Here is a 15,259-nt window from a genome sequence, read left to right as displayed (position 1 = left end):
TTCCAATGCCTGACCACCCTTTAGCATCCAAAAGATGAAAACAGTGGCAAGAACTGATGGATCAAAAGGCAGTTTTTATCCTGTCCCTTGTTACAGTGCTAAAACAAATTGAAAAAAAAACCAAAACCTCTCTGGACACATGATCATGTTCTGCCTACTGAAAGTTTCTCAGAAACTTGATTTAAACTCATTAAGATGCTGGGAGGATTTATAGCTGGTTCATCACCTGGATTCCATCCCCCCAGGGCAGTAGGGGTGTAGGACATCTGAGATGATGCCACCTCTCCAGCTCTGTGCCCAACAGCCCCAAATCCCCAGGCAAACCCACCCTCTGCTGCAGCATCCCAGTTGCAGAAGACCTTTTATCCCCCTTTCCAAAGAAGAAGAAAAGTTGCAAGGGTGCGTTGGTGGTCCCCAAGGGGCAGTGGCCAGTCGGGGTCAGGGGCCAGGAGCTGCAGAGCCCAGCACAGGGAGGCATCTGGGGGAGCACACGGAGTCAGTTCACTGCAGGCCTTCTTTAATAAAAACATGAGTCAGCTGCTGGCGTGGGCAGTGGATTTTCTAAACATCCCCTCATATCCTGAGAAAGGGGAAAAAAAAAAAAAAAAGAAAACGGGAGGGGGGGCTTGAGGGGAAAAAAGAGAAAGAAAATAAAAGAAAAAGAAAACAGGGAAAAAGGCCAGAATTGAAAGCAGACACAGGGAGAGAGCAGCTCCTTCCCTGCGGTTTAAGGAGGCGATAGTCGGGCTGGTCCGGGCTCCTTTTGTTCCCTGGTCTGGGCCCTCAGCGCTCGCCCCATCGCAGCCCGCAGCACAGCTCCCCTCTCTTTGCAGCCACTTTGGCTTCTCCACCTTTTAAAAATTTTTTTTTCACCCATCACCCTCGTCTGCCGGGCGTTAATCGCAAGTTGTGCTCCGCAAAGGGTCCCCACAGAGGGTGGAGGGAGGAAGTCGGAGGAGCTCCGCTCCTCATTGGCGAAGCAGCCTCCCCCCTTCTCCTCCTCCCGAGGTCTCTTTTATTTATACACGCACGCACACACGCGTGCACATCCTCGGCCCCGGGTCCGAGCAGGCAGAACCCCCTCCCAGCTGGGCTGGGGGCTGCTCAGGGCACTGTGAGATGCACTAGAGGAGCAGAGCAGGGGCTTGGCTGCAGCCCAGCCTTGGCACAGCCTTGTCTCTCCTTTTGATTTTATTTTATTTTTTTTTCCCCCCCCTCCTCCCTTCCACTTCATTTCGTTCTTTCCCTCTCTTTCGCCTTTAAGTGGAAAAGCCTTGCCAGCTGGGGCAGACTGAGAGGGCACGGAGAGCCTCAGCCGGCAGCAGAGAGGGAGAGCTCGGAGCAGAGGAAGGAATTTCGGAGCCTTCCCTTGGGACGTGCGGCTGGAGGGACCCTGCTCAAGGTAAGCTCTCGTGTCGCCCAGCCGGGGGCTGGCTCGCCCTCCTGGCCAGCTCTGCCTCTCCAGCTGGGAAACGCCGTGTTGGAGCTGGTACAGCCCCGAAGGAGCCTGTCCGCCTGTCCCTGAGCCAGCCCGGCTGCTGGGAAGGGGCTTTGCTCCCCTCCCAGGGGTTGGCAGCACAAAACACCCACCCAGCTCTGGGGAGAGGGTGTTTGGTGGGAAGCAGCTGAATTCTGTGGCATCCCGTGGGAAAGAACATGGCATTAACTCTCAGAGAGTCCTGGATGGGGACAGCTGAGAGGAGCAGGGGGATGCTGTGGCTGTAGGACAGGGAGCAGGGACCCCACTGCAGCAGGAGGAGGGCCCGGGTGATCTCTGCTTCTCCCTGGCTCTGCAGGCTGGTGGGAGGGCTGGGCTGTGCATGGGGAAGAGGCTCCTCACCGTGCCCAGTGAGATATCCTCCAGAGGTGTGAATGCAGAGCAGTGTCACCCCACTGCCAGCCTGTCCAGACACACCCATGGCCATCCCTAACTGCAGGCTGCTCCAGGGACCGTGTCACCTCTGTCTGTGCCATGGCAGGGCTCCTGTGCCTGTGGGCCATGCAGAGGGACATCTGCCAGCCCTGCCCAGGGTCTGTGCCTGGGAGTGCTGTGCACTGGAGAGGGCAGAGCTTGGTAAAACCCTACTAGGCAGGGATGTGGGCAACTACCCTGCTGTCCTGAAAGCACAAGAGCTGAGGGCCTCCAGCAGGGCAGAGCTGGTCTGCAGTGAGGCTCTGACAGCCCAGGGACAGGGGTGAGCATGACCTGCAGGGCTTTGGTGCTCACAGTGGGCTCAGAGTATCCAGCTCCTGCACTCACCTGCCCACTGGGAGTCATTCAAAACAGGATTTGTGGTGGACAGGGATGTTGTGCTTCTCCATCCTGGTTCCAGAGCAAGTGGGGTTTATTCTAAAGCATGGGCAAATAGCTTAAAGTAATTGGTCTGGTGTGCAAACCCTGTGCTGGCAGAGGCTTGGCATTCCCGAATCTTTTCAGAAGGTCTCCCACTGATGACAAGGATTAGCAATGTTGAGACCCAGTGCTTCCCAGAGACCATTGAGGGGTGGCTGGGAGGGTCATTTTTCCCTCAGCACCCTGCAGGACAAGATGCTTGTTCTCCCATGCTCTTGGGGAAGGAGTGAGATTCATGTGGTCACTGTGATCCAGTGTCAAGGACGTGGCCAGGCTGGCTTGGAGGGGGAGCTGCCAGGCAGCTGCCCTGGTTGGCAGCCCTGACATGAGGCTTGGAGTCACTCCTTGACAGGGATGTCACCCAAGCTTGGGTGTGCTCTGGCTGCTGTGGCAGCCACCAGCCCTGGGCAGTGTCCCTGAGCCCAGGAAACACCCCTGAACCAGCCAGTGCATCAGGAGGGATCAGTGTTTTGGGCAAGCACCAAGTCACAGCAACTCAACTGCAGCATGCACAGGGCTCTTCTCTCTTCCTAAAGCTGCTGTCCCTTCCTCTAGCTCAGGAGCATGGAGGAAGAGCAAGCTAGGAGACAAGAGCCACCCAAGTCCCTGTCCCTGGATCACCCCCTGCATCCCTGCCCAGGACGGGCAGTGTGGGGTGCCATGGTCAGTGTGCAGCAAGCAGGGCCAGCTGCAGTTCTGCAGGCTGGGAGGAGTTAGCCATGGCTCATTGTCCAGTCCTGGGCACATCTGGGGGTGTGCTGCAGGGCTCTGGCCTGGGCTTGGTCCTGTGCAATCCCCGCATGAACCACCTGCAGGTGGCTGAGCACACATCCTCACCCTGGGGAGGCACCAAGCTGGGTGTGCATGGCAGTGTGGGGGGATCCCAAGAGCGCCAGCAGAGGCCAGAACCATCCAGAGTGGCTGTAGGGGACACAAACCAGACTGCAGCAGGGTGCCAGGAAACTCAGGCTGCTCCTGAGGGATGTGCTGGAAGATGCATGGCTGGAGGCAGCTCAGAGAGGCAGGGTGGAGGGAGCAGCTCCTCCCCAGTTCCAGGTGCTTCAGTAGGGAGAGACATGGAGTGGATGGGCTCAGGGACAGCTGTGAGGATGATGAGAAGTCCAGAAGAAGCTGCAAAGGATTGGGAGAGTGGTTGATGGGGCTCCTTGGGTGTTGTGGGAAGGTGACACACAGTCTTCATGCACAGCAAAAGTCATCACAGAGTGAAAAGAGCTTTTAGGGGAAATATCTGTAGGCTTAAAGACAGAAGGCTGAGTTCCTTCAGCCTCACAAGTCTCAAAGCACATGCCAGGGAAAGCTCTGGCTGGGAAGACATGGGCACAGCAACAGGACAATGACCCCATGATCTCTTTCAGCCTCATTTTTGATGGGTGTGTGACAGGATTTCCAAGGTGTTCAGAACAACACCCTCAGGCAGAGGAGAGCACTGAGCCTGTCTGCAGGAGCAGAGCAAGACAGGATTGTCTCAGTGAGCACCACAGGAAAGCTGAGATTAAGAAATTCTCTCCAGCTGTGGGAGTGATGCCATGCAAAAAGAACATGGTGGCTGGACGTGGCTTTGGCCAAAAGTCCAGCTGCTGCCAGGGGCTCCAGGCAGGGACTTCTCTGCCTGGTCCTCAAGGTTCCTTTGGCTTCGGTGTGTGATGGGAAGTGGGATGGGATTGCAGTGCTGTCCACAGTGTCAGGCTGCAGCAAAGGCCCCTCCTGGGATGGAGTGGCAGAGGTCAGGGAGCAGAGGGGCCGTGCTGAGCCCCGGGGGAGCCCTGGCAGCTGGGGCTGCCTTTGACCCAGAGCTGGAAGGAGCTGGGACCATGTGGGCTTGGCTGGATCTGTCCTATCCCTGCAAGGCAGGGTTGGAGCTGAACCCTTCGTGGAGTTTGTTTGTTTGTACTTTAACCAAGGGAAAGAAATCCCCTGGAGAGGAGCTGCAGGGGGAGGGTACAGGCTGGGCATTGTTTCCTGAGGGGCTGGAGCAGCTCCAGGAGGCTCCTTCTGCTCCGCCAGGCAAATTGGACATAACGAGGCTGGGTTTAGGGGTCGTGTTCCCCCTCCTCCTCCTCCTCCTCTCCCCCATTGCATAATGAGGGTTCCCAAGCTAAGCTCACCTCTGTCCTGTTCTGCTGCCACTCAGACACCTCCTCCTGGAAGGGCAGCACGTTCCAGCCCCACGGGGAGCACAGAGCAGCCCCAGCTGTGACAGGGGCACAGAGGGGTGCTGGCATGGCTCATGTGCTGAGCACGGGGGTCCCTTGGGCCAGTTGTCCCCCAGTGTGGTCACAGGAGCTGTGCAGTGATGGACTGCCCCCCACACCCTGCTGTGCCAGCATCCCTGGGTGCACACCAGGCTGTGGCATACCCTGGTCCGTGTGTGCAACCTTCCCTGGCAACCACAACCTGCAGAACAAGAGGACCATGGTGTGTGGAGCCTGTGCAGGGAGCTGGGAGCTCACAAAACTCCCACAGAAAGGCTGGTGCCAGCAGAGCCAGGGCAGGGCAGTGTGTGGTGTTTGTCTGCACCCATGGATGGACTCGTCCTCCCCAGGCCATGCCTGCAGGGGCACCTGCTTATCCATCCAGGAATGACTGACACCCATCCTGCACTCTTCCTGGGGCTCAGCAAGAGCCAGTGTGTGATGGAGCTGGTGGGAAGCTGTGGGGTGCAGGAGCTGGGGCAGGAAGGGGTTGGAGAATGCAGGGATGTATCAGGGCACTGCACTGATTGCTCAACCCTGGAAATGCACCAGGAAACAGATGGAGCACCTTCTCCTGCTCTGGAAGGGGCCTGGTTGGGCAGCACAGGGGTGATGCTCCTGAAGCAGCAGCAGATGGGCAGTGCTGCTCCTCAGCCCCATCCTGCCAGGCCCTCTGCCTTCCCCCTTCCGGCCCAGCTCCCATGTGAAAGAGGCTGTGACTGAAATCTTAATGCTACCAAGAGCCAGCAATTGGCACCAATTAAATTGCTACATTCATGTTTGAATTGCTTTAACTGGCGAGACACACTGTCTTATTTATACAAAAAAATATGTTTGCTTGTGGGTTTGTCTGAACCAGTGCCAGCAGAAAATGCACCATTTCAAGGCCTGTGCTCTGCAAGCTCATTCTCCTCTTCCAAACTGGAAGTCACCTTGGTTTCAGCCTTTGCCAAGCAATGGTGGCAGAACAGAAACACTGCTTTGCTCGGGGCTGTAGGCACCACGAGAGGGTCCCCTCCTCTCTGCCCACAGGCAGTGCCAAGTTTCCTTCTCCAGCCTGGGAGCTGTTTGGGAGAATATGGTCTGATTCAGGAACAGTCCTCAGTGCCCATTTAAAAGCTGCACTTAGGGGGAGGGCAGGGGGTGCTGGCAGCTGCTGGTGCCAAGTCCTGCCTCAGCTTCTCCTCTGGAGGTTCTGTCAGGTTTTGGGGGTAGGGGCTGTTTGCAGAGCATGGGTGCAGAGGGGAGCTGATTTCTGATTTGTGACTGAGAGGGGAAGTTATAAAGAACCCTGCCTGCAGGTTGACAAGAATGGCTTATACTGCCTGGGCAGAGCATGCAGGAGGGGATTATCCATCTCTGCAGTCCTGGTGCCAAGTGCCACCATCCTGATCTTCCTGCCCCACACATGAGCCTATGCAGGAAGGGGCAGAATCAGCTCACAGCACCAAGAGCTGCACCAGAAGTTGCATTTTGCTCCCTCTCAGAAATCCAGAACAGGGCCAGACAAAAAAACCCTCTGAAAGCAGCCTCTGCCCTTCACACCCAGCACTGGCTGGCTCCATCCTTTCCCACCCTGGCCACAGTGCCAGGCTCCTCTCCAGCTCCTACAGACAGGCACAGGGTGCCCTGACCACAGAGATGGTGAGTGCCTAATCCCAGCCACGAGAGCCTAAAACCCCCAGAACAAAGCAATTTAGCTGGGGTCCCTGGGAGGCAGCTGGGAGGAGCTGATGCAGCCACGGAGATTATCTCCTCCTCCTCTGCAGATCTCAGGGAAATGCTCACAAGAGGATCAGGTTGCTCAGCCTTTCCTGGGGTGTTGGACTGGTAAGACCTCAACACGCTGCTTGCTACTGGGGTTTTGCAAAGCCCCTACATCCAACTGGGACTTAGGATGGTTCTTTTTCTCATCCTGCCTCCGTTGCTTTTCCTTCACAGCTTATTAGTGGTTAATTAGAGCCAGCTGGGACCTTTGGCTCCAGCCCTGGCCCCACCAGAGCTGCCCCCCTGGGTCAGTGGCTGTGAGCAGGTGATGGAGGTGCTGACTGGCTGGGCACTGCTCTCCTCCCTGTGCAGACACCAGCAGAGAGCTTCCCTTGAATCACCATGGGAAGACAGACAGGGCTTTCTGGCAGCCATGGAACACGAGTGAGGAAAGCCCTGGGGATGCCAGGACAAGGGATGAGAAGCCAAGATAATCCCTGATCTTTGTTCTGTGTCCCCTGCTTCCCTCATTCTGTGCTCTGGTGGGGAGAAGCAGCAAACAGCCCCCATCCAGTCTGACATGGCCAGGAGCTGGGACCCCTAAATGTGCCAGTTTGGGGGTGGAGGGGTAGGAGAGCTGAGTCACTCAGCCAGCCCCAAGGCTTTGCTGTCCAGTTGGAGGGGCCAGGGGGAGGCAGGGAGATGTGTGGGTCCTGGTTTGGGTCCCTGCAGCAATGTTCATAATTGACATTGCTCACATGCTTGTGAAGCAGTGTGGTATGTTCTCCCAAAAATGTCTTTGCTGTCATGGGTAATAGAGAAATTATGGGACTGTCATGGATGGCCCTGGCTGGGCTGTGTTGGATATTTTAAAGCATCCTATTGGAAAAGAGCACTGGGAAGGGCTGAAATGCTCCCAAGGGGCACATTTGTGCCTCCCTGGGGGGGTCATTGCACTACAAGGGGTGAGCCCTGAGTCTGCACAGGGCTGCTCCCCATACCCAAGAGCATCCCCAGACATGCACGATGCCAGACTTAGGGCTGTGCTCCAAAACACTGCCCAGCCTCCAGCACCACCCCAGAGCAGTGCCAGCACCACCATGAGCCAGCCCCAGCACCCCCATGGCCCTGGCACACATTGTCTGCCCCAGGGAGACCGAGGTGGGCAGGATCTGACCTGGGTGAGAAGCAGGGGATGCAGCAAGGGACAGCTGGGCATTGCCTGGCACGTGCCAGGGGCGCCCCCTCCCTCCTTCCCCAGGCCCAGGTGAAGCCTGGTCCTCACCCAGGGCTTTCCCACAGTCCAGGCCAGGCTTGCAGGCTCTGGGGAGCAGCCCACGGGGTCTGGCCTTTCCTCTGACAGCGGAAGCAGGGGAGCATGCGCAGCCAAAAGGGCCATGGATACCATCACTGGGGCTGGGGGATTATTTATAACACTGGCACCTCTCCAAACAGATGTTTCTTTTTATTCTGAACTTGCACTAAATGGGTCACTCGTTTCCTCTGTCTCCCATGGGTTTAAAACAGAGGGGGAGAGAGGAGGGGATATGGGTGAGAGTGCAGGGCTCGCCCTGGTCCCACGTCCCTCTGTGCTGGTTCCTCACAGTGCTGTGGAGAGCCCGTGGCTGGAGACTTGCTGGGTTCTGGGGGTGGAAATTGTGGTCCCCCCTCACTCAGAGGGGGAGGATGGCCGTGCTCAGACAGGGCTGTGTGGGGCTCCCCACCCCATTCCTCACGTGGCTGACCCCAGGGCAGCTGAATCACTTTGCTGGGGCTCCATGTGGACTTGTCATCCCCCCTGGCAGTCTCCCTCCCCTGCTTCAGGGTCACAGTCCTCGTTTCCAGCTTTCTGTCAAAGCCCGTGTCAGGGTGCCCTGGAGGAGGCTGGATGTGCCACCCCGTGTGCTGGCATCTGCTGCATGCAGGACCCTCATGACCACACAGCCACGTTCTCCAGATGCCACTGGGGCTGGGGACCAGAATCTGGGGTCCTGGGCAGGGGCTTTGGTCATGTCAGAGCTGCTCCCTGATGCAGAGGTCAGCAGGAGAGCTGACCCCTCCTGTGGGCACAGTGTCCCTGGGCTCGTCCCTCAGCTCATCCCAGAGGTGGCATCTGCCCATGCTTCTCCTGTCTCCTAAAGAGCTCAGTCCCTACCAAGGCTGTGCTTTAATAACATCTTCACAGCCAAGGAGCTCTCACAAAACCACTCAGAGGGTTTTGGCCTTAATGACACTTCCTGTGCTTGCAAAACTTCACCTCTCCCAGCCTGAAACACGCCCAGATCCAGCACATTGCCAGCAGGTACCCAGGCTCTCAGCATCCCCCGGTCTCACAGTGTCTGGGGAAAGCTTTGGGGCCCCCTTGGCACTGGCAGGTGGCCAGGTGAGGAGGGTTTTGCCCCCAGGTGTTCATCCTGGGGCAGGGATGGTCTGTGGGACGCAGGGACTCCCCGGCCCTGCTGCTCCTCAGTCCGGTTTCAGATTTCCTACCTCTGTGTTTTATCAGCAGCCGTTTATGGGCCTTGGGATGACAAGCTCCCCATGTGTGTGCCCTGCCTAATCCCAGCCTTTTGCTGGGAAAAAGAAAAAGGGCTCTGTGATGATAATCTGGCCTGTGAGTAAACATGGTGTCATGGGAGCCAAGGGACCCCAGAGGAGAGATGTTGCAACTCCGGACAATTCCAGCCAAAGGAAAAAAAAACCCAACAACCACTCAGTTTTATTTAGATTAAAGGGTGGGAAAGAAGCAGTTTCAGAGGCCAGAGGGAGCGTGGCAGAGGAAAACAAGACAAGCCAAAGAGTTTCACTGCTGGACAAGCAGGGTTTGGGTTTCAGGGGTCATCAGCCTTTGCTGAGGGAGCTTTTTGCCTTCAAAAGCAGGGGATGGTGCCCATGGTGTCCCCCCTCCTCCTGCCAGGAATGCCTTTGCTCCCTGGCTGGGAGTGGTATTGATCATGAGGATCCATAGAAGGAATTTTTTATTGCATATGGGCACCCATGATCTCACTTAATGACTCAGATGTGATTAGACAGAGAAGAAATAAAGTATATTTGACTTCCCACTAATTTGCACCAGATGTCCCTTGCCTGTTTGGCAGGACAGCGGGGCCATCAAGCATTGTGGGAGCGCCTGGAAGCACAGCCCTGCAAGGAAAGGGGCTAGAAATAGAAATCCAGAGGAAGGGAAAGGATTGGCAGCTGTGTGAGAGCTCCTTCAAGATGCCCTTGTGGGCAGGGCCAGCATCCAGCACCCCTGCCCAACACCACAGGAGCAGCAGTGAGAGCCTGGCCAGAGGGAAGAGCAACGTGGGCAATGGGTGCAGGAATTGCCCCTGGAAATACAAACTAGAGTTTGCTGAGGGGGGCTGTGCACCCTGATTTCCAGCAGAACTCTGGCCAAGGTGGCTCTCAGGGTGGCTGTGGCTGCTCTCCCACTCCCCAGCATGCTGAGCCATCCCTCTCCCTGTGCACCAGCTCTGCAGGCTGGTTCTCAGCTCCCACAGCTCTGGGGGTGCTTATGGGACTCCCTCCCCACACACACACACTGGTTCTGCACAGGGCACTGGCTGTGGATGGGCAAGAAACATGGTCTAGGTGGGCTGGGAGGAGGACAGTGGGCTGGGAGGACATCCTTGGTGTTCCTAACCCATCCTCTCCTGTGGTTTATGGTGTTTACAGGGCTGAAATGGCCCTGTCCCCCATGATCCATGCTTGGGGATGGGCAGGGCCGTGCAGACCAGCAGTGGCTGCCATGTGTGTTCTGCCAGGGCCATGCAGACCAGCAGTGGCTGCTGTGTGTGTTCTGCCAGGGTGCTGGGAGACACTCAGGGAGCAACTGCACAAAAAAGTGGGCTCAGAGTATGGCAGGGCACACAGAGCAAAGTCAGAGGAAATTCTTGCCTTGTTACCCAGGAACAGAGAAGATTGAACCCACACAGCATATTTTGGGCATTAGTAAAGACATTTTAGGCTTACTAGCATTCTTAAGCAAGAGAGAGGTCTGGAGTGGGGGAACATTAATGAATCAGTAAGGTCTGGTGATGCTTGAGCTGCTTAGCAAGGCACTCTGAGGCGCAAGGAACAGTAGGGGTGGCTCCCTAAATTCAGGTGGTACCATCCCCAGCAGAGGCTGGATACAGCAATCCTTGTATCCAAACTCCTGGGCATTGCCCTGCTCCTGCTGCAGAAATTCCTGTCCCAGTTCATCAGCCACAGAGGCATCAGCCCCAGCCCTGAGCTGAGTGAGGGACTGAGAGAGGGGGCAGAGGAGAAAGCTCAGCTGTCATCAGATCTGGGATGCAGGAGAAATGGGAGCAGGCTGCTCTGGAAAAGCTGTGCAGTCATGGGATGGGGAATCATGAGACTTGAATCTGGTCCTGGCGTGGTGTGGCCCTGGCCATGGCCCTGGCCGTGCTGTTTGACCTCTGCTCTGGCCCTGTCACCCGTGTCCTGTCTGTGGGATCACAGGATCACATCAGAGCCCTGTGCTCAGTGCTGCTCTGGGATGTTGGGGTGACCCCTTTTATTGCATCCTCCCTGCAAGAGCACAGGGCTAGAGATGCTCAAACAGGATTCCAGCAGTGTCTGACCTCAGCCAGCCCTGGGACACTCCTTTGCCAGCTGGGAAAGCCAGCAGCCCCAGGATTGGCTCAGCTCTCCTCATCTCTGCTGCAAACTCCGCTCTGCTCTGCCAGGCTGCTGTGATTACAGAGGGGAGATAAGGACAGGCAGTGTCTGTGTCACCAGGCAGGGACAGTTGCCTGTATCTGTGTCTTGTTTGGACTCCAGACACTCTCAGTCCAGCAGTGCCCAGCTCTGGCCTCACTGGGGGCGAGCAGGGACGTGCCAGCTGCTGGGACCAGCCTCCCCCACGGCACTTGGCCATGCCCCAGCGTGGCCCCCAGGACCTGAGCCCTCGTGGAGCTGGGCCCCTGGGGAGCACAGCCACCCCAGAGGCATGAGGGGCTGCATGTGCTGTGGGGCTGTGTCACCCAGCCAGCCCCGCCAGCCAGCCGACCTCCTGTCTCCTCTCCCAGCCAAATTCCTCCTTTAGAATAATAAACAGTGTGGCTCAAGAGAAAGGCTCCTTTCCCTGCCTGGCTAGGACTGGTTTGCCTTCACATGGAGGAGCTGGAGAGGGGCAGAGGGAAGGTCTGTACCAGTGCTGGCAGGGAGGGAGCATGGGGATGGAGAGCTGGGACAGCACCTTGGGGGCTCTGCAGGTTGGGAGGCTGCCACAGAGATGCAGGGCTCAGTGAAGGTGCTGGACCTGGCATTGCTGCAGGAGCTCCCTGGCCTCCATGATTGTGCCTGGATGGCTGAAGGCAAAGGATCCCATGGCTTGAAAATACTCAGGTCCTGGCTTGTGGGAAGGATGTAGGAGTCTGAGGGGTCTGTGGCACCCTGCTAAGCCAAAGGGGTGAGAGGAGATCACCCAAGGCAGCTGAGCATGGTGTAGGTGCCTGTCTTTGGGTCCCTGGGTGGGATAATGTCTGGGTGCCCGCTTCTGTGTCGCTGAGTAGGTTTGCTCCTCCTCGTCTGGCACTCTCAGTGGCACTCACAGTTCCTGCTAAGAACAAAAGCTGGGGCTGAGGAGAGAAACAAGTGCTCTCAAAGCTGGCAGTGAGCTGGGCGCATTTGCATCCCTTGTGAGACGCCTGTGCTCGCCCACATGTGCCAGCACTAGTGTCCCTGTGCCGGGGAGGGACAGCCTTGTCCCTGTCCTCCCGCAGCACCGAGCTCGGCCAGCGGCTCTGAGCATGCCTCTCGCCCGGCCGGAGCACGCAAACAAGGGAGAGGTCACCGCTCTCTGCGAGACGTTGCCACCCTCCCACTCTGCTTGGGAAGCATCTCCAAGAGAAATGCCTTTCTGCAAAAGCAGCAGCTTTATTGAAACCAGCTCTGAGCACAGCGCAGGCGGCCAGAGGCGGCAGGCGGAGGCTGCGGAGCTCTCAGAGCAGCAGCACCCCTGCTAGCCCAGCACCCCTGCTAGCCCAGCACACAGCACACAGCACCCCTGCTAGCCCAGCACCGCTGCTAGCCCAGCACACAGCACACAGCACCCCTGCTAGCCCAGCACACAGCACACAGCATCCCTGCTAGCCCAGCACCCCTGATAGCCCAGGACACAGCACACAGCATCCCTGCTAGCCCAGCACCCCTGCTAGCCCAGCACCCCTGATAGCCCAGCACCCCTGCTAGCCCAGGACACAGCACACAGCATCCCTGCTAGGCCAGGACCAGCATCCCTGCTAGCCCAGCATCACCACCAGCACCCCTGCCAGCCCAGCCCCAGTTCAGCTCCATCACCCCTGCCAGCCCAGCCCTGCTAGCCCAGCCCCTCTGCCCGGCTCCCCACTCCGGGTTTGCCGTCAGTGACCCTGCAGAGATCGCTGCTGCAGGCTGGGAGCTGTCTGTCTGTCTGTCTGTCTGTCTGTGTGGGAAGCCCGGCTGCTCAGCAGGACTGGCAGTGACAGCCAGGGAGCTGCACGGGCAGATAAGAGCTGGGCATGGGCTCGGGAGGATCTTAGCCCCTTACAGGCAGGTATCTGGGGGCTGGGGTGGCCAACACAACCTGGCTTGGGCATGCAGGCAGGGAGGGGTCAAAGGAGAGGATCCCAGTTGTCCTTACAACCTTGAACATTGAATAATGGATGAATCACACACCTCTGTAAAGGAGAATGGGGAAAGGAAGGTGATTGTTCTCATGGCAGTGCCTTGGGGGGCAGAGATTAGATTGTCCATCCTTCTCTCTCCTGCAGCTTGGTGCTCTGAGGGTGGGTGCAGAGAGGTCTCATTCATTTACAGCCTGAATTTCACCTGGGTCCTTTCATCCTACCCACCCCCATCTCTTGCCCTAAGTGCTCTCATCCCCTCTGGCAAACGAAGAGAGAGAAAGAGTTACAGAGATTTTTTCGGGAGGAGGAAGACGGACGCTGCTGAATAAGCTGGAGACCTGGAAGGATTTGTGGTAGATCAAACTTCTGTTGAGCCAAAGCAAGAGAATAATAAAAACATCTGACAAGCACACGTCATTTAAAAACCATTTCCTCCTTAACATCAAGCAGGCCGGGAGGCCGCTCCAGGGCCAAGGCAGAGCTCAGTAAGAGCCTGGGGCTGCCTCAGCAGGTCCAGATTGCCCTCCTTGAGCCTGGCAAGAGCTCCCCAGAGCACTGCCAGCATCTCAGGGGGCTTCTCCTGGTGTCTGCCTTGGAGGGGGCCCCGTGGCAGGGCAGGAGCTCAGCCCGGGCTGCAGTGGCTGAGCTGGGAGGTTCAGCTCCATGCAGGAGCATCCCCGAGCTCCCCAGTGAACTCATCTCCCCCAGGCACAGAGAAGCCTTTTCCTTTACTCTTCCTCTTCTTGGTGTGTTCATTTTGCCTTTCAGAAATGCTCCTTCCTTCCCACCCCTGCAGCACCATGGGGAGGGGTACCTGTCACCCCAATACACAGGAGACACCCCTGCTCTTAGGGAGCTCTGGCCTCGTCTCCTTTGGCTCCTGCTTTGCACCAGGAAGGCTGAAAAAGCTCTGTAGAAAAGATTTCTTGAGAAATGTTGATTAGAAGAATGTTAAACTAAAAAAAAAACCCTCATAGATATGCTGTTAAATTTATGTATTTAAAAGTTAAATACATGAAACTCGTTTTTTGGTGAAGTTTCTTCAGGCTTGTTGTGGTTTAACCCCAGCCAGCAACCAAATGCCATGACAAGGCTTCTTTTATTTCATTGGAAGGAGCAAACAATGTGGGAGGGTTGGAGGGGGATCTGTTTTCTAGCAAGTTTTATCTCACTGTGACTGAGGGAAGAAAAACTAAGGAAAAAAAGGCAAGTGGTAAAGCAGAGGAAGGGAGGGAGGGAGGAAGGCAGGGCTCTGCCAAGGGGGAGAGGCATTTCCAGCTGAGATGAGCAAAAGTTGACACAACTGCTGGAGCCTCCAGCAAAATCCCTGTTTACCAGTGGGAGAAGCCTTAGAAACTGCAGATCCAGCATGAGGGGGAAGCACCACTCCCCCAGGAGGGAAAGGCTGAAAACTGGAGAGATGGAAAGTTTCTGAGGTGGAGAAGTGAGGCCAGAGACCCCTGCCCAGGACAGCCGAGGGACCCCTCCTCTGCTGAGTGCTGTGCTCATGTCACTTTGCTCCTGACAGGACTCAGACACCAAGCCCAGGGCCCAGCATGCCGTGCCCCACTCTCAGGACGTGTCTCTGGCTCCTCATCCTCACTGGTGAGTGCTGTGGCTGGGCAGGGGTGTGTGGTGCCTGGGGGGCTGACCTCGGGGTGAGGGGAGCAAAGGGGCAGTGCCATGGGGAAGCACTGGGGTGCACAGCGTGCCCCAGGCACATCTGTCCCTGCTCAGATGCCTGGGCTGACTCAGTCCTGTGGTGGCATGGATGTAGAGTGCCCTCCTGCTTCGTGGTGGGAGGAGGAGACCTTTCCACAGGCAGCAGTGCCAGGTGTGCTCAGACCTTCCTCAGCAGACACCTGAGAACCCACGCGAGCAGGAGGGATTTGGTCAGATCCCAAATATCCAACAACCCCCCCAGCAAGGCACCAGGGCTCCTGGCTGCACCTGGGCTGTTCACAGCATTGCTGCAAGTCCCTGAACTGTCCCCAGCTGTCCTGCCCACCTGTGGGGACACCAGAGGGGAGCGTGTCACAGCCCCATTGGGACATCTGGGCAGATGGTGAAGCAAGGAAGCTGGGAGAGACATGGGGAACCATTCAGGAAGACCTTGCCTGCTCTATTGCTTCCAAAGGATTTCCTGCAAGGTTTTTCACTTTCTTGTAAACTGACATTGTTTCATCCTCATCTGTGTCCTGTCTGACACTACATGGACAGGCATCCAGAAGAGCAAGGAATTGCCTCCTATCCTCCTTGGGGGTTCTCCACCCAATATTGCCACAGACAGCATGGGCTGCACTGAACACTGCTGAATCCTGTCATGTCTGATTTGCTCTCCAGAAAGGGTTGTAGGAGGTACAGGGAAT

At 56.9% G+C, this 15,259-nt stretch overlaps 1 protein-coding gene across 1 annotated transcript in view; it reads left to right on the top strand.

Moving 5' to 3' along the window:
- The first annotated feature begins 731 nt into the window (after window positions 1-731).
- PDGFRB (platelet derived growth factor receptor beta) overlaps window positions 732-15,259 on the top strand; it is a 33,336-nt gene continuing 18,808 nt past the window's right edge. Inside the window, exons 1-2 of the mRNA XM_071443361.1 lie at window positions 732-1,402; window positions 14,419-14,495. Of these exons, the coding sequence (XP_071299462.1) occupies window positions 14,447-14,495 (49 nt within the window). The 5' untranslated portion in view covers window positions 732-1,402; window positions 14,419-14,446. The remainder of the gene's footprint in view (window positions 1,403-14,418; window positions 14,496-15,259) is intronic.

Source organism: Agelaius tricolor, unplaced genomic scaffold (genome assembly GCF_023055355.1).
Source record: "Agelaius tricolor isolate 1412-34295 unplaced genomic scaffold, bAgeTri1.0.p SCAF_18, whole genome shotgun sequence".
In the NCBI taxonomy this organism is placed as follows: domain Eukaryota; kingdom Metazoa; phylum Chordata; class Aves; order Passeriformes; family Icteridae; genus Agelaius; species Agelaius tricolor.
The sequence above is the reverse complement of the archived record's forward strand: the minus strand, read 5'-3'. Positions and strand labels throughout refer to the sequence as shown.